Raw genomic sequence first — 19,461 nt, forward strand, 5'->3', positions numbered from 1 at the left:
TACCCCGCACCGGGGGCAAGTTGTGCCATCATTTTTTTTTTTTTTTCTAAAGCTATATTTCTGAAACAGTTGATTTAAGATTCAAAGTGATTGTTCCCAGGGATGCACAACATCCTAAACTATATGTACATATATTAGTTGGGGGCATTATTATAATCCCCTTGCTTTAAAGGCAGTTTAAGTAAAAATTGGCACTACTTACCCCGCTCTCCCCTATTGTTTGTAGTAAATTAGCAGTATATCTTTTTTTTTTTTAACCTAACTGATCATCAATTAAGACACCAAGAGTACACCACAGGAGTGGGAAGCAAGACTGTCCCTAAAATGTAGCGCCGGGATTGAGGAAGATACCATACATCTCTACAAAATTGCTTCTTTTGTTTATTTTTTTTAAAAAAAGACAGCATACAAAATAATGTACAATATAGAACATAAACATTTAGTACTTCTTCAATAAATAGACAGCACCATCGCAGTAATGAAAGGAGGAACTTGCTACTTCTTGCGAGCATCATGTTTCCTAATGATGTCTATGATGTTGTTTTGGGTGACAAGTGTGTCTTCAGGTTTGCTCCTTTGTCGTTCCCTCCTCTGCTGCTCATGGAGGTGGGGTGAGTTTAAGAGCTGTGGAGGCAGGATGGATCCCGTGGGCTTGACCCTGTTCACCACCTCCAGGAACAGTCGCTTGTTGTTGTTGTTGACAAAAGTAATGGCTGTTCCCCTGTGTCCCAGCCGCCCTGCTCTGCCCATCTGGATAGGAAGAGATGAAAGTGGGAATATAATACTTTCATCATAAAAAAATAAAACTTTATGATGAACACGTCCCCACATCAGTTATTACTAACCTGATGGACGTACTCATCCATTGTATTAGGCATGTCAAAGTTAACCACCAGTTTGACGTTGACCAGGTCCAGTCCTCTGCCCAACACTCCTGTACTGATCACCACCTCAAAGTCTCCATCCAGGAGACCCTGAACACACCACAGAGCACACATTGAACTGGTGGACACGTTTAGTATGATAATCACTCTACAAGGGCTGTAAACATTATAAATAACGTCATTTTTAAGAAGCCACTGGTTGGTTTCTAAGGAGTTTTTTACTGTTTTTACTGAGAAGGGCGACCAGCTGTTGGCATCTGAAATTAAAATTAGGATTGTGTTTTGCCTTACTACAGCCACTATGTTTTACTTCTCAACTTTGCTTTTCCTTGTGTTTTCAGAGTTGCTTTTTCCAAAGTAGTTGTGGTTTGAAAACCGCTCATCTGGCCTTCATGTTTTTTTAACAAAGAGGCTGAGCGAATGAGATGGTCTGTTAGTTCTTTCAGCCTTGATATAATAATAACATTAAAATCCTTGTGCATTCAAAATCCTGATAAAAGCAGCACAGTTATGTCTCAGCTCTGAGTGGCTGTGCTCTATCTACCAGCTAACGGAAAATCAGGAACAAACCCTCCTGTGGACACCAGAATGGGAGCACAGCTAGTTATCCACTTGACTGTGCATGCCCTGGCTGCCACTGGACTCACCCTTAGGATGCGGTTACGTTCCCATTGGGTCTTGTCAGAATGAATCGCCACTGTATTTAGGCTGGTCACCTTGGCAACAGCCTCACACAGCAGATCGGCCCCCAGCTTACAGTCTACAAACACCACCACTGGAGGGTGGTACAGCTTACTGTCCTGCAGAGCCACATAGAAAGACACAGAATCAACAGGGATTAAAAAATACATGTTTATATCTCAACATGAAAACTTTTTCAATAACTACAGTGCATACAGATTCAGCCACTATGTACAGCTATTGAGTGCTTGTAAATAGGTTGTATATTATTAATGCTATATGCTATATTAATGCTAATCGTTCAGCAGTGGAGCAGCTTCAGCTAGTGACATACACACACGTTCAAGGAAAATAAGTAATGACTGGCTGACATGCTCAGAAACAATTCCATTTACCTATCTGGATATATATCAGGGTTTTTCCAACTAAAACATGTTAACTGGGGGATGTAGCAGAGCCAAGTGCTAAATGCAGCCAGACTTTAACAGATGAGTGAAAACCACTTCCCTACTGTACTTCTCTCCCCTGTCCCAGTATATTTACTGCCTTCCTACCACGATCTTGACTGAAGGGCTTTACACAGCCTAAATAAATGTTATGAGAGTGAGCTTTTCATGTGTCTTCCTTTTCCCTGAATCCAACTTGTTATTTCCCTTGTTAATGAATCAAGTGTCTCTGCCTACAGCATCGGGGAAGGTAAAGTGATAAAGATGAGGCTTCTGTGTTAAATTAAATTCAGCTCATAGGCCACTGATCTGGCTTCAGTTGGTCTGTGAACTTGATCTTCTGAGTTAAGTTTGAGCAAACAATATCATGCTGTAATGGCTCTGGCATATGAACAATTTGTAACCAAGTCCCATCCACTCCAGAGTTTTGTTTTTCTATGGATGTCCCCTCTAAATCCAGTCTAACAGCCCAATGATCCTACAGGAATCCTGCAGGACCCACCCACTAAAGTGCTCAGAGATGGTGTTGGATTAAATAACAGCAGTCACGAATAGAAAAAAAAAATCTCAATCACAACATCCCTTTACGCAGAAAATCTCCTGTTACTCACACAATGGTCTAACCGCACTTCTTCACCGAGTCAACTACAGCAGACCTTTCCTGTCCTGCCCTGTATAAATGGTACAAGCCATTGCTGGGATTCCTGGAGTGGGGCCACGGCTCAGGACCCACCCATTTCCTCCAGACGGGGGCCAGGGCAGCAGCAATGGCTGTCTAAATATGGTGTAGTGAGGAGACCAGTCCATGCAGCTTTAGGAATTCCCACCTTTAAACAACTAGTTCATAAAATACCAAGCTGGTACCAGTGTATTTCGAGACTGAGCGATGAATCCACTATAAATCGAAGCTGAGACAATTAACCCATTTTCTATGTACGTCTCTACCAGAGCACTTTCTGGTTTGTCTTGGCTACACACAAAAAGAAGAAGGAAAAAAAGACTATGAAAACAGCTGACTAGTTAAAGAAAGCTTTGTTTGGAATTGGAAGCACTGGGACAAAGATACTCCACCCAAAATCGCTGTATTAAGGTTTTAGTGAACTGGATTTGTTGAAAAAACATAAGAAAAACCATCAATTATTGGAACAACCACGCCTCACAGAGTTATTGAGCTAAAATCAAAACGGGTTGCAACCTACATTGAGAATCTCAAACAGCTTCTTCTTCTTGGATGGTTCCTCTACCCAGAGCAGGATTTGCCTGACATTGGAACAAGGCTGGTTCTTCTCTCCGATGGTAATACGGACCGGATCACGGACCAGACGAGCCGCAAGCTCCTCTGTCCCTTTTGGGATGGTGGCCGACGCCAGCAGAGTCTGGTGCTCTTCAGGGACTTTATCCAGAACCTCCAGCACCTGCTGCTGGAAGCCCATCTTCAACATGGTGTCCACCTACAGCAGACATCGCAAATACATGTGGACTGTTCACATCAAAACAGTATGGCTTCTACACACTAAACACTGCACAGTGGGACGATTCAAGTTTTTCTCAGTGCAGCTCTTATATAGTCACAGTTTTACAGCATGTTTTTGGGATATGATGTGATATTTGTCAAAATTAGCAATTAAAGCCATTTTTCGCTAATCACAACTTAATTAAATTTAAGTGAAGTCATTTCAGAGCTGGTATCCTGGAGGATTTTTAGAACCGACTGTTAGATTCTGACAGCGCCAGTCACTTGAAACATTACTGTCCTTGATGCATCTTACTGAAAAAGAAAAATCAAATACTGGTATTTAAATGAAACCTGTAAATCTAAAATTACAGGTCCTTTTATTTGTTCCCAGAAGCACAACATTCTAATTTGCTGAACTCCTACACTGTGTCTGTCATACCTCATCAACCACCACAATCCTCACTTTGTCCAGTTGCACCGCTTTCTGTCTCAAGATCTCAAGGAGTCGCCCAGGGGTGGCTATGACAATCTGAGGGGATTAGAGGGAGAACTTAATTAAGAAAACTAAACAGTTATATCATTTAATGAGAAAATGTTTTGATGAAAAGATGTATTAAATACTATGGAAAAAAGTAATGTATTCTGCACTGTACTTTGATGCTGGATTTGAGGCGATGGAGTTGCGGGGGAAGTGGCATGCCGCCCACCAATAGGGCAGTTCTCATGTTGGGAAGGCATTTCACCAGTTCTTTGCACTGTCTCTCTATCTGAATGGCCAGCTCCCTGGTGGGAGTCAGGATCAGAGCCACAGGGCTGCGCACACTGTGAGCTGGTTTCTAAAACAAAAAAATGTTCAGCATGTTAATAAAAATGAAAGTAGTGTTTTCAACACAGTTTATCTTAAAAGTCTCTCCTTTATAATAATAATAATGATGATGTTAATTCTCCTTTGTAGGTAATTCCTTTTAATTGTCCCCTAAGAACAAAATGTGGCATGCAATAAAAAACACATCTGCAAGCCTTTTTAATGGAAACAATAATCATAAATCCAAACCACTATTATATTCCATCCTACCTCAGAATGGCAATTCAGTTTTCTACAGATTAAAACTGCAGGGCTCCAGGCTGTGTCTAAATTCGAGACAGTGCAAGTAAATTTTTCATCTACTTGCACATTTGCAACCAGTAAATTTACCTTTTTTTTCTTTTTACTGGTGTAACATGGAAGGGACAACTCAAAGAATCTGGTATCTGTCATCACAGGTGGAAGACCAATGTGTGTGAGGATCATGAATGAAAAGGAAATGTGACAATTTGCTTTGCAAGTCGATTTACAGTGTGCGCCCCTAAATTTTCTGCTTGCGCTCCTAAAATTTTAAGTAAGGGGATACTGTGCTCCTGGTAAAAAACGTTAGTCTGGAGCCCTGCACTGATCTGTGTAGGAACAAACAGTTTTACTACTATACCTCAAGTGCTCTCACTACCACTGGCAGGAGGAAGGCCACAGTCTTCCCTGAGCCTGTGTCAGCGCTGGCAATCACATCCCGGCCGCAGAGACCAACAGGCACCATCTGCATCTGGACCGGCGTGGGCGTCTCGTAGCCGGCCTTCTTCAGGTTCCCAATCAGTGTGGCGGGGAATGCACAGTGTTCAAACTCAATGATGGGTCTCCCGACTTCTGTCCCCTGGGTTTCAATGCCCAGCTCCTGTTTAATGCGCTGCACCTGTTCATCTGAGAGGCCTGCTATGAATCGATCTTCCCTGTAGGAATACCCTGCTTCGCTTCCACCCGTCCCACCAGTGTCAGCTGCAGGCTGCGGAGGCTGAGGAGTCCTTCCATCTCCATTTTCATCCTTACGATTAAACGCATCTGCCCCAGTCCCCATTCCCATTTGCACCAAATGGTTAGCTTTGCATTCAAGACTGCAAACATCATTGTCTGTGCTGTCACAAATGTACTCCCCATAGCGACCACACATCACACAGACAGGTTCCCCTGGCTCCGGCCATCTCTGGCTCTTTTTGAATGATTTGACCGGCTCCTCTTCCTCCTCATCCTCCTCCTGCTCTGTTTCACGTGGGGAAGACTTCCGTCCATCATCAGGCACTGAGCTCTCTGTCAGATCTGAAACTCCACTTGCTTGTAATGTTCCTTCATGTGTTTTGGTATCCCCACAGTGTTCCTCCTTGTGAACAGGCGTCTCTGAGGTACCTTCATCTTTCCTCTCATCCTGCTCTGCCTTGCTTTTCTTACTCAAAATGTGTCCTGATGCCTGTGCTGGTCTCTTCACTTTCAGTGCTCTTGGCATAAACATTTTTAGTGATTATCAATAGGCTATGTCTCTACAAAGGGGGAAAAAACACATGTAAACATTCAGTTGTAATGTCAAGGATTTAGTCAAGTTCCTCAAATGAGTTCTTGTTTAGTAACAAAGATGAGATAGGACCAAGCCCGTGTCTTATCGATTTGCACCGCGTGACAAATCCGTCTTTAGTGATATATACAAAGACAAATGTAACTCCTGACTTCTTAAACCAGGGTTCGGACATGACTAACTCATAAATGCCCGGCAAGTATCTTCGCTGAGTTTAAAAGCACTACACATACCTCCTTGCGTCAAATCTTCCAACAGTTCAAAACAATCACCGACGCAAACTGATGACGTTTATCGCATGGCACGTCGGGAAATGTGGTTCGCAGAACAGCCTCTCCGCTGTGCTTTAGTTTGATAGTGACCGTGTAATTGGCTTATTGTTCACAAACTTAATTGTCATATATTTTTATTAAATATACTAACTATTAACCTATTAAACGTTTAATATTATAAGGTATAATGTGAAGTCATGTTTTCCATTGAGGGTGGTGGATGTGACTGGGGAATTGAACTGGGCTTTAAAAGTCGATCAAATATCAAAAGGAATAACAATGGTTTGGAATAAAGCCAATATGATAGAGAGAACCTTTAAACATGTCCAGATTTATGTAATTAACACCCAGTCCAGCTTTGTTTTCTTGCTTTACATGCAACCTACCCTCTTTTATGTGCTACATTCAAGTGTCTATTGTAAAGTCGACAATTCCCTTTATACTTCACACAGCAGCCGTGTGGTAGACCGATGTAGGTATTTAGTAGCGTCTCTCTTTCTGCTGTCATTTTCCAGATATTTATTGCAGGAAAATGCATTAGGCTATTCCCAAAGCAGAATATTGTTACATTTTTTTAACCATATCACTTCATATCAATAGATTTGTTAATTTTAACCGGTTTACGTCATTCCATCCGATCTAGTGCAGTAAAATATGTGTTTGTACCGTTCAAACTAAAGAACTGAAATAAAAGTTTTACTATTTCCTACGGTCGCTGAAGACGACATTCGCGCATGCGCATTGTGCAACAAAGGTGCAGGGCTTGGAGAGCCACAGTGCGGCAGGAAAACCGCACCACGGCACCAAGAGACTGAATAGAGGAGGGACTGCTAAACACGTAGGCTATCCATTCAAGAATACATGGACATGAAAGGCAGGAGCCGTCTGCTCCCAAGGAACCCAAAGAATGGAAATTTCTCCGCTTTCACTCCCGTCAAACAGCTTTCTTTTTTTCCACTGAAACCCAAGGAAACCTTCCCAGCTCGGTCCGACGGAGCCCATTTGAACTGGTAGGGAGCAGAATGGATGGAAAACACCAAGACTAGCGATTCATTGTGTCAACAAGACTGAAAAAATACGAAAACACAGCCAGCCTAGCATTTCATGACTGAAAGAACCTGTGAATAATCGTCGGAAAGACACCGCATCTCTCCATTTAACTCTTCTATTTATTGTTTTCCACGAAATTCCACTAGTGGGATGCTTCGGCGCTGTGTGGTAGCTTCCTAAGGTCTAACCGTATAATTGAGGGAGAAATATGGGAGAAGTTCAGGACGTCAGGGATTTCCACAAGACCTTCGTGGCTCCAGCAATAAAGTCATTTGAGCACTATGAGTTCTCCAGAGCCAAAATCTGTTGCAGCCTCACATGGCTGGTGGCCAAAGCGTACGGGACAGGTAGGTGTATTTACTGTACCTGCACGCTGCATGCATGTTATCACTGCAATCTGTGCTTTCTTTTAAAGGGCATGTCTGTCATCAACTATTAACTCATTTCTGCAGAACCTGATGAAATACACGGGTAATAGGTGTGTACATCTTGAAAGACTCTGTCACTGAATCTGAATCGACGTCATGGAGTCCTATAGGTCTCACTATTGATTTCCGGAGGCAGTTGTATTCCCTGAAGAGATATCTACAGTGTTTTTCCATCAGTGGTTCTGGTTCACGAAAACCATTGTGCTCTGTTGCTGTTTCCCTGTGCAGATCATGTTAAAGTAATTGTCTATTGGACAGACAGTAAATATTAACACCCCCCCCCCCTAGGAAATATGAAACCATCAGCTCCACTGGAAGCCACTGATCAATAAATATGATGTTCTTCTGTTCAGTGGAGAGCTAGAGAGGTGTGAAGGTGTCCCAAATTATGTCACCCTCTGGGTGCTGCATCCAAGGCAAATTTAGAAAGAGACATCACACTTGGGACTTTTTGTACATTTTCACCAGGGTATATATAACACAAGGGCTGTGCTTGTGGACATGAATGTAGGTTAAAGAAAAAAAGTTATTAGGATGAAGCCAATAAGCATCATGATAACAAAATGTGTTTTTTTTTTCCTTCTCAGTTTATGGCTTGTTTGATTTGTGTGTGTACTGTATGTTGATCATCTGGCAGTATATTATATTTAAAGGGTTAAGTCTTTTGCAGTCACAATATAGATAAAAGAGCGTTTTCACCACCACTGCGTGATGTAGGCTAGTAGGCCTATCTGAAGTATTAAAAATGCATGCCTCATAGAGAGGGCATGTTAATGCAAGGAATGTAAGGATATAGCCTGGTTCCATACTGAGTCACCACCCACATCACCAGCAATGCAGTGAAAACAAAATGGCAATTGAGTGTGATAACTGGTCAGTAGAGACTCACCTCACATAGCATCAATCTAGGATTCAAAACAGAGATTAAAAGGACCAATTGTGGTTGCATAGCTGACACACACTGCACAATCAAAGCAAGGCAGGTCTTTTTATGCAAAATATTATTTCAGATAGGTGTTATGAATGAACAGATGTGCACAGCAGTGATGGATGTAGGGTGGACATACTGTTATATGTAACTCATTGTTTCCCTCTTTTGTCCATCAGCTGGATTCACAACAGTGTGGTTTGACAGTGACAATACTCAGTCAGTACAGTAACTCCTCTCCTCACTCCTCCTCTTATTGTGCCTCTGAGCTATGGTGGCTTCTTCCTTTAAGTCACATTTCAACATAGGTCTATAATGAAGACATAATACATCGTGATATAACACACCAGGGAATCAGCCTGTGTTATATAGCCTACCCTTCAAAGTGGAGATGTGCTAGCCTATATTCTTATGCATATTTTTTACCCTTAAGAAGTTGAAATGCTTATACAATCTGTAGATAATGCAGAAAGTGCTCTGAAAATATAGGAAGCATGCAGTTATTTAAAAGTTTAGTTCTGAAAACATCTTAATGCCACTGATACAATTCCTGCTTCTTTCTTTAGTTCTTATTATTCTGCTAATTTCAGTGTGTATAAAAGCGGATTATGAAATGTTTAGTGTCATGACATGAAATTCTTTTTCATATTGCTGCTGACTGTTTTCCTTAATTCCCCATGTGACACAAGGGATGAGCACGTATCTGTTCATGAGCCATGTGACCCACACTACTGTATATGAACTTAAATTTCAGTCATTACAGTAACTTGATGTTCGTCGTTTTCCTGAAACAGTTATACAATTTGGGCTTATAGCCAACCTGGTTAGTGTTTGAAAAGATGAATCACATCACTTAAAACACACAGAATTGAAACATGCTCCCATTAAACGCACAAAGAAGAGCAGTAGCTTGGGCTTAAAGACATTCTGCAGTATGGATGAGGCCTTGCTCCAGTTATACTGTGAAATGAAAACGATTTTGGTCCAAAGCTGCGTTCTGGAAATTTAACCTCAGGAGTTTGTTGCTGAGGTATCACTCTCTTAAGGGTCTCAGAAATAGAGTTATACGGTTATAGTGCAGCAGCGGGTCCTGGGTTTATAATCCAGTTTGTTGTGTCAGAGTTAAACAACTTTACTCATTAGAGAAAAAAGCCCCTTTTCATACATTAAGAGTTAATAGGGAACAATGTTTCCCACAGGTTGAGATGGTTGCCTCCTATAGCAAACAGATCCTTGATGTATCATGTCAGAATGAGTTGCAAAACAAAATTATTCATTCAAACTGAATCCTGAGCACGGGAGTCACTTTCCTAATCTACTGTCTATAATTAAACTCTATGTAACATGTATTTCCAATCTGACCTTTGGAAGAAAAATAGTATTAAATTACGTCATTATAAACTATCGAGGTTGACCACAGTTTTTGCACAAAGTGAAATGATCCGTTTCATTCATTTGTTGTGATCCCCGTAATTGTCTGTTTACTGGTCACATTAAAACCAACAGTATCACCAGTGTGGACAGAGTGCTATTATTCTCCTGTAGCCTCAAAGCCCATGATTTATTGCCACTATGTTGTAATAGTCCAGAAAACATGAGATCTCCTGCACATCCTCTAAGTATTTTCAATCAGGGCTGAATGAAATGGGTTGATTCCAAAAATACGGCCCTCCAGAGAGAGAGAGAGCGGCTGAGGTAGAGTGCACGAAAAAGAGAGGGAACGGGCTTGTCTCCAGATCCCTGCCTACGCTGCTCTGAATACTTCACATGCATCTGCCTCATTACGCCAGTGCACTGCACCAATACACAGTCGAATACATGCTATTGAGATGCACACAAAATAGCAGATCATGGGCTATCAGGCGATACTATCAGACAGCACGTACTGATATGTAATGTACCACCCGGCTGTGTTTCATAAGCAGAGCTCAGTTAATAGCCCCTGTGACCAGGAGTCAAAGTCAAAAGGTGCTGAATGAAAACCAGTGTAATTTTCTGTATTCTCTTATTCTCTCTCTATTAAATGCTTTGCAGATGCCCTTGAGCTAAGGCTATTAAACTCAGAGCTCCAGTGGTTTTGCTCTGTCAGCGACTGAAGGAAGAAATATTATGAATGTGAAACAGACAGTCAGACTTTTATCCACATAAATGAATAATGATATAAAACATAATTGAACAATTGGATGTTTAATTTGGAGTTTTCTGTATAGTATTGATATACATCCAATCAAGTTGCGTTTGTTTGACTGCAGTGATGACTGTAGATGGATGCTTTTGTTGTGTGTTTCCAGATGTTTTGGGTTGTTTGCGTACTTAATGGCATTTAAACTAAGTGTATTTTTAAAGCTCAGCACACTGGGTCACAACACACAAGTGTTACCGCAGAAGATGCATTATAACGACAACATGAACCACGATTCTAAGAGTCAGAAATCTAAAAAAGAAAAATTCACATGTGGCCCTTATCCACAACTGCAAGCCTGCATTGAATAATAACAACAACATGAATGAAATACAGTAAAATGTCATTTGTTGTTTCTTCAGCAAAGTGGAGGCACACTACCAGCTGCAGGGGTGTTGCTCTATAACTCAGCCTGACCTGTCTGACCTCCCTGAGGAGGGGGAGGGCCAGGAGAAAGATTCATTTCTTTGCCGGGATCAATAACACGGACGTAGTACCTACAGGAGAAGCACATATCCTGGGTAGCTGCTACTGCCTCCGTCTGCATTTCTGCTCCATAATAAACCCACGTCCTCCTGTAGATGACCTTGTTGATAGTGGTCACCCTAAGCAGGTGATTCATCGACTGGTCAGGGTGTGTGTGGGAGGATGGGAAGAGGACTTGGAGGAGTGCAACGTTGAAGAGCATGGACATGTGATTTAATGTTTATTTTCTACACAGCAGTAGTAACAACTCATTTGAAAGGATCTAAACATGGTTTTCTAGTTTATTATAGAGAGAGGGGGGCTTGCTTTGGTTCTCATTGAAGCTACACTTTGTCTTTACAAGCAGTGGTTTGTAAAAATGCCTCCCAGCTAAGAAAACACTAACAAGAAAGGTGGCAGACAAAAGGCCGGGAAAAGAAAGATGTTTTTTTTTTAATCATATGAAGACTATCCTCCTGCAGTGGACTTGCTTGAGGTGGTGCGCACATACACACACACACACACACACACACACACACACGTGCAGGCTGTGTCTTTGATGAGACAGGCGGTGAGAGGGGTGTTCCCAGGGAGCTGGAAGTTGCAGGAGATACACAGACTAGTAGATGAATCGATTGGGTTCCTCCACTCCTCCTGCAGTTGCTATAGCAACCCTGAGATCTATTCACACGTATCCATGTCAAGATATTGTCAAAGCATGGTAATAAAAAATGAAGCAGACCTGCAAAAGTAAAGTAAAGGCAGCGGAATCTGCAGGGGAAAAAATAAAGTTGGTGTCACTGTACATCAGCTCATTTCAAGGTTACCTGGTTGTTCATTTGTTTATAAACTATTAATTGTGAGAAATGGAAAAAATAGTTCCACAACTTTTGCTAACTCACTTTTTTCTACTCTTTCATCTCATGTATTTTGCCTTTGATGGTCTGGGTTGCCGGCGCCTCATTGCATGTTGTTTCTGTTGAGCCACGCAGGAAGTCAGTGAATGTCTAACAGATCTCCCACTTCTTCACACAGACAGCATCCCGTCCGACTTGAAGGATCCCTTCTACACGGACCAGTACGAGCAGGAGCACCTGAAGCCTCCTGTGGCCAGCCTCCTGCTGTCTGCAGACCTCTACTGCAGGGCCGGCAGCTTCATCCTGAAGAGCGACGCCTCCAAGCCGCTGCTGGGCCACGACGCTGTGATCCAGGCACTGGCACAGCGTGGACTCTATGTCACCGACCAGGAGAGACTGGTCACTGAGAGGGACCTTCGAAAGAGGCCGCTACAGATGGTAGGAGGGATTTCGCCATTTGTTATTATCTTCTCATTTTAAGGGAGACAAGTTTGTCTTTATTATGGTACATTCCAACCTCACACAGGTCCTGTACCATACAGTGATATTTCCTTTTCTTTCCTCATTCTTTGAGGAATGTGTCATGCACATTATCTCTTTCCCCTTGCAGGCATCTTTTCATCCACGTGTGTTTAAAACACATTCTGAAATAGCTATGTAGGAAGCAGTACCTGTATTCAGTCATTCTTTTGCTTGCATGTGCTTCTTTACAAGTTGCATCCTAACTGGGCAATATTCTCCAATTGAATGATGTACTGGTCAGCTTTCCCTGTGCAAGTTCTGATGCCACTTTTAATTAGGGTATTTTATTTTGAAATGTCATAGCACAGCACGGATAACCAAAAATGATTAAAAATAGAAAATAAATCCTTTCAAAATCTTCTGATCTCTGTCAGTTAAAAGAAGCCAAACACAAGGATTTCTGAAATGAGGTTTCCATCCATTTTGCATTTGCCAAACAGTAAAAGAAAATCTCATAACGGCCATTTAGAGCAATTGCACCAAACTAGTAACTGAAAAGAAGTGACAAAATTCAAAACAATAATAAAAGAGGTGCCAGTTTACGGACCGTGTGGAGATTCAAGTTGATCATTTTCCAGCTGCAAGCTGAGTTAAGGCCTCCAGTGTTACTGTGAGTGTCTCTGTCCCTCTGTATTGTCTCTCTCACCGCAGAGCTGACTTTGTAGGCAGCCTATTCAGTGAGAGAGAGGGATCCTCATTATTTTGGGGCGAAATCTCAATGGGAGGCTGTATTGCTTCAGTGAATTGCAATTGAGACATGATTAGCGCACAGTATGCCTGCAGTCTGTTTGTAGAGTCTTGCTGGTTTTAATTTCCTTTCTATGCTAATTCAAAACTTATTTAAGTTTTGTTGTGCTTTACATTTGGCATCGCAGTAAATACATATCTCACAGTCCTGATGTAAGTGGAATTACATGTCACATGGTTTCCTAACTGTGCGTGTAATTTCACTGTGCTCTCTGACCTGTAAACACAACAGCAACATTTTGTGTTTATGTTTTTTTATATATTTTTTCTCACATTTGGGTTGCATTATTCTTTCTGTGCTGAATAAGCGTTTTACACTTGATTTTTGACCCAATGTGGATCATAACTTGACTGGTTTTGCCAGAGAGCGACGGTTTGTGTGTCTGTGCATGTGCGTGTGTCAGTGAGCAGGTGGTGGTGAATGTGAAAATGAGCTGCTAGACAGCTGTGACAGCACCTTTTTTAATTTTCTCCCTCCGCATTTCACTGTTCCATTTTTCAACCCGATATCCTGCATTCATTTTATTCTTATGTCATTCCCATCACTCTGACATCACCTTCTTTGTCTTCCTTTTCACCCACCACTTTCCTGTTACTTATCTTCTTCCTGCCCTTTATCTGTCCCATACTTTCTTATTTCCTCGTTTAATTTCCACACATTTTCCTCTGCCTTTCCTTATCTCTGCTTTCTTCCTTTCTTCCTCAATCATTCCAATTCTCTTTTCCCCACTCCTTTTCCTGAACACTCTTTTCCATTTTAGATGCCTCCCACCTTATGCCACTAATTTTTCTTGCCTACTTCAATCCCTCCCTCCCATTTCACAATTCAATTTCTGCCTTACAATATACTCTCCTTCTCTGGCGGAGGCAGTGGTTGCTCTTGGTTTTTCTGCTCCACTGTCCTTGGATTTCAGATTAAGTGACACATGTCACAGGTCAAAATGTATTGTAGATGCACAGAAACGCTGTCCATTTAATGAGATTTCCACCAGATTTGTCAAGCAGTACTTTTCCCATAAGGATTTTGAGCACTATGAGACAGTTTATGTGCCTTAGGTACCTGCTGCATATTGGACTGACAGCTCAGGTGTAAGGGTCCTTTATTATTTAGAGGATGTTTTAAGTTGGCAGATAAGGTAGCTGACTGTCCAGGCTGAGCCCTGTGGGGCCGTGTGTGGAGCAGAAAAGGCAGAAAAGCCATTTCTTCTGGGAGACTAAGAGGTTTTCCTAAAATAAAAAACATGGCTGCTTTTTACTCCTGACGCAAACCGTGAAAAAGAAAGAGACTAAGCGCCCCACCTGCTGTGGTAACCGTAAGCTCCTCTAGATAAGACAACCGGCAGTGTCATTAAATGCTGCGTTGTGGCATTTTAGCAGAGCATCTTTATTTTCTGAACTCAGCAGTTTGCATAAGGAAAAGTAATTGTCAGAATAAGCAACTTTGGAGGATGTTCGAGGGAGCGAGTGGGTCAGTCAGCAACAGACTCGGATGCTGCTGATGTTTTGTCTGACGTGTGTCATAACTGAGCACATTTGCCGATGTTTTCACAAGGTTGCCAAACTGACTTCTCATCGTAGTCTTATTTTTTTTGTCTGTCTTTCTGTCACTATTCTGCCCACTCATCCTTCTGTCTCCTGCCACGTGATGGATTCCCACATGTGAAGACGATGGCTCCAGAAATCACACTTGCCGCCCACTCGGTTGCCTACACACATTCTGACACTCTCTTTTACCTGCACTGCTCGCAGAGATAGAGCGAGAGAAAGGGAGATGCGGAGGTGGACTCGGGATCTGAAAATATTATTATAGCACTACACATTACAGCCCACATGAAGCACTGCTGTGAGCCCCATAATAGCGAAAAAGCCATTATGAAAAGGCTTTAATTGCAAAGTTTGATTACGCTTATTCTCTATTGTGTTCTTTTAAAAGTGTCAGCTCACCACCAGATAATCTCTGCTGAATTAAAAAAAAATGTCTAAGCCTGAGGAATGGACAAGCTGATAGTAAAGTCTAACCCTGTAGCTATGGCAATGTCAAACTGAGTTTGATAAATGAAGTCAAGCCAAAGAATCTTAAAGGGATAGTTCAACATTTTGGCAAATTGGCCCATTGCCATAATCCCTATAGTTTTAGGAGTAGGTTTGTTACCTTTAATTGTCGGTGTAACATGTTTTTAGAACGCCGGAGCAGAGCCGTGAGCTGCTCAGAGCTACGCTACGTAGGCTAATTTCTTGGTTTCCCTCATCAAGCTCATCAAATACACAATCCAACAACTCCAAAATGCTCTGGTTGCCAAAATGTTGAACTATCCCTTTAACACCTGTGCATGTGTGTAAGTGTATTTTATGAGTATTGGTATCTGAGGCTCAAATTGGACGAAGCTGAGTGGAATAGAAGTGCTCTTTGAATGAAAAGACTGTATCCATACACACTAGACAAGGTGGTTAATGCATAGAAATTGTGGTTGGCGTTAAGTCTTCTACTTCAACATGAACACGGCGGCTCCTCTCCACATTCATAAAAGCTGCAAAAAAAGAGCCACAGTCTAATCTGGTAGATGCCGAATAGCCCCACTGGAGAAGTGACTGTTTATTGCCTTGCTCAAGGGCAGCTCTGCAGTGATAATGAGAACGGAGACCAGCGTTGCTCATACTCTCTCTCTCAAATCAGCATCACACAGATACAGGATTGTTGCACCGGTTTGCATTAAATGGTGTTAAATGGGTGGTGGTGCAATTTTACCAACCCCAAATTGAAGTAAAAGAGAATAAATCAGACATTTTCTCCGGAGATCAGGGCAGGGTTTCACGCACAGCTGCACTACCTTGGCCAATATACAGATTGATGTTGTGTCATGGCTTTAATAGCTTTAATATTTAATAATATTGTAAATAGGTCATGTGGCTGCCAGGATCTTTAATGCATAGTTTAAATGAGACTCTATCACAGAGGCTGTGTGAGTACTTACTGTACAGTACGAGGCATAGTACCTTATATGGTTTCTGAGTCACTTTATGGGTGCCGTCTCTGTGACTGTATGTCAGAGGAACCATAAAACAGGCAGGTTTATTGTCACACTTATTTTAAGAGTGTGCTTTCAAATTCAACCTTAATGGAAAATGCGCTTCTAATGACAGCAAATTGTAATTTGGAAGACTCTACAATCGAAGAAACTTGCATCTGTAAAAATGTGTCTAAACGAATAGGAACAGTCATTTAAACCTCAATAATTAGCATCATTATACTGATATTTAACTGAATTGATTAAAACATGTGTTTGCCAGTTCAGTCTCAGCGACAGATTGATTCATCAAATCATGTATGGCAGAGATGAATAGAGGTGAATACACTTCTTCCTGTTCCCTCTCTTCTGCTGCCTCCATCACATCCCCAATTGGGCAGGCGCTCCGTTTCCATGGTTACACTCCAGTAAGGCTGGGTGTTGTGCATGCGTGGTGTGTGTGTAGGTGGGTGCAAGAGTGGGGGTGCTCATGGTTGCATATGTCATATGTGCAGTGTGTACGTGCAGCTACGTGCTCAGAGGGTGTGTGTGTGTGTGCGTGTATGTGTAGTGGGGGTTGTTATAGTGAACACTGCCAGGCTCTGAGACAGAGAATGCTGAAATGCTGGATTCATACAAGCAGGCAGACAGCATTGCTAAGATGCTGCATCACACACACACAAAAGACGCACATCGGTACGCCGGTGCACACAAACACGGCGAAGGAACACAAAGGTAACCTGTGCGTGCCAAAAAAAATAGTGTCAACATCAAACTGGCTACTTCTGTCCCTTTTCTCTTCCTCTGCACTTGATCTCACGAACAAAGACGAGCTGAAGCAGCAGGGTGGAAGGGAAGCCCATCCAAGTAGTTTCTGTGCTCGTCGGCCTCGACCAAGTCACAGCCAGTATGTTATGCTCAATGCCAGCGGCGACTCCCAGGCAGTACAGTATGGATGGATAGTCAGGGAGCACGTTATGAGATGCCATGTGATGTCCTCGGTCCTGAGCAGCTTAGTAGAGTTAGAATATGATTTACACTGATGCTTTGTTTGTTTTTTTAATTCATCTTTTTTTTTCTCTCTATTGTTTGGGTAGAAAAATCCACATAAGAGGGATGAGAAATCCTCAGGATGGTTCTCTGCTTTTAACCCCCAACACAGGAGAAATAATATTCATGATGATTTGTCTCATCAGTTGATACAACAGTGCAACATAGTACAACATACAACAGTGCTCTGACAATGTGTTTGATCTCTGAAGTTGTATGCATTCTGTCTTTTGCGACTGTCTTTGTAAATATTGATTTAGTGATGTTGAGATAGAGGAGAGAATGCCACTCCATTCAAAGGTATTTTAGCTGAGGGCATGGTTCGTCCCTGTGGAGCCTGTGAGGTTTGTTTAGGGATCGTAGGGATTGTGCATGAGTGTCTGTAGGCTCAGTCTGAAAAAAGGAAACCTATCCACAGGTGACGTACTGTTTTTGCTGGTGCTAGAGACACAACACTCGAGTTCTAATATTTGACACAGAGATTTATCGTGTGAAAGTGCATAATTCAACCACATCAGTGTTAAATGTCACATCTTTGAATGTGGTGCTTTTAGCTTATTATTCGATAGAGAAGCTCTGTGTCATTTGTGTCTCTTTTATGATTTGAAGCAGGGATTTTGTGATAACTCGTTCTTATTCCGCAGGCCTGGAAATACATTTATTCACCTGATTCTCCCCATTATTGACTGGCACTTAATCCTTAATGAATTTATGCTCATACAGATTTGGTCATATACAGACAGAGGTTTAAACTGGAATCCCATTTACTGAGATTAGATGATAGAACATTCATTTTTTTATTAGTTATCCTGTTACAACATGCGTTTTCATTGCAGTTCTGAAGAATTAAACCTCAGAGAGGATTTTGGAGTAAACATGCAATCTTACAATGCAATAATACAGCAGTATAAAGAAATGACTAAGAAATGACGATTAATTAGCTCCTGGTACCAGATTTTTTTTATATCTGACAATGCGTTAGCAGATAATGTGTTGCACTGTGCTCAGACTCAAGTTTTAAGAAGGAAAAAAAAAGCAAACTCTCAGACAAAGACGTTGCATGAAAGTGCATTACCTTCAGGAATAATGAGTTGTGCATTCAGCATTGTACCAAATTAATCTGGTAATACATTTTCCTCTGGGCAGTGAAATAATGAATGCAGTGAAATTATATCTGCATTCTCAATGGGGGCTCACTGTGAACACAAGGTGAATGTCCATCATATTTATGTAAAACAAGTGATATTTCTTCACTATCAGTTCAACCACTAAAATCTTATCACTAACCACTCGTGAAATCGTTGCAACCTAGAGGCCCTTCTCAAACATGATGGAAGGCTTTGGAGCTCCAGTAGGTCAACACTGGCTGGTAGCCATGATCCTGTCCCCAGATAGTGTTCTAAGGTTAGCTTTGAGGTTTCCATATAATTGCTAGGTTGGGTTTGGAGCATATGGAGGGGGGAAGGTATGTTGCTTAAAAGCTCCATTCCCACAACTGATGCCAGACCTCACAGTTGGTATTTTGTGAATCCAAATGTGTGTATAAGTGTTATTGTGTATGTGAGAGCTTTTTTTTTTTTTCAACTCACAGTGGCACAGGCTGTTGAAGGAGTGGTGCCAGCTCTCAATTTGAAAAGCTAAGCGAGTGCTTAAAAAGACAGAAAAAGGGATGGTGCTTTTTATACTTCCAGAAAGATTCCTGATTATAATAACAGAATTTATCCAAATTCAAAATGCAGCTCCGCATCATTGAGACAGTTTAGGTGAAATGCATTAGTGCAGACTGATCAGCTATGTTTGTGGGAAAAGTCATGATTTGGAAAATTGAGTAGTTAGTTTCAGTTCAGTTTGAATTCATGTCTGACTTTGTGATGTTATGTCAGTCAGTCTGTTGCCCTTGACAGCTACTGGACTGCACTGTTGTGATGGTTCAGTTGGTTCAGATACAGGTTCCCCAGAGGAGAAACTGACCGTATGACCTGAAGTTTAACACCATCACCACCAGGTCAAACCACTTTGATTGTTGACCAAACACCTGCCAAGTCATGGCATTCCCCTAAGTCTTAGTTGTACTTTGTGTTTAGTGTTCATTACTAAATGTTAGCAAGCTGGC

The 19,461-nt window shown here is 41.7% G+C and overlaps 2 protein-coding genes across 2 annotated transcripts in view; one reads left to right on the top strand and one right to left on the bottom strand.

Annotated features, from left to right (window-relative positions):
• Positions 1 to 479: 479 nt before the first annotated feature.
• ddx59 (DEAD (Asp-Glu-Ala-Asp) box polypeptide 59) lies at positions 480 to 6,043 on the bottom strand. The gene is made up of 7 exons (XM_083969559.1): positions 4,934 to 6,043; positions 4,121 to 4,303; positions 3,907 to 3,996; positions 3,211 to 3,462; positions 1,532 to 1,684; positions 846 to 974; positions 480 to 750 (listed from the first exon to the last, which is right to left on the bottom strand). Exons 1-7 carry the CDS (start codon positions 5,780 to 5,782, stop codon positions 496 to 498), a joined length of 1,911 nt encoding a protein of 636 aa, XP_083825685.1. The 5' UTR covers positions 5,783 to 6,043; the 3' UTR covers positions 480 to 495.
• A 1,329-nt stretch (positions 6,044 to 7,372) lies between these two features.
• camsap2a (calmodulin regulated spectrin-associated protein family, member 2a) overlaps positions 7,373 to 19,461 on the top strand; it is a gene marked incomplete at both ends in the record, with an annotated part of 43,787 nt that continues 31,698 nt past the window's right edge. The window contains 2 exons of the mRNA XM_083969781.1: positions 7,373 to 7,511; positions 12,203 to 12,462. Coding sequence (XP_083825907.1) covers positions 7,373 to 7,511; positions 12,203 to 12,462 — 399 coding nt within the window. The remainder of the gene's footprint in view (positions 7,512 to 12,202; positions 12,463 to 19,461) is intronic.

Source organism: Trachurus trachurus, assembly GCF_905171665.1.
Source record: "Trachurus trachurus genome assembly, chromosome: 4".
Lineage (NCBI taxonomy): Eukaryota > Metazoa > Chordata > Actinopteri > Carangiformes > Carangidae > Trachurus > Trachurus trachurus.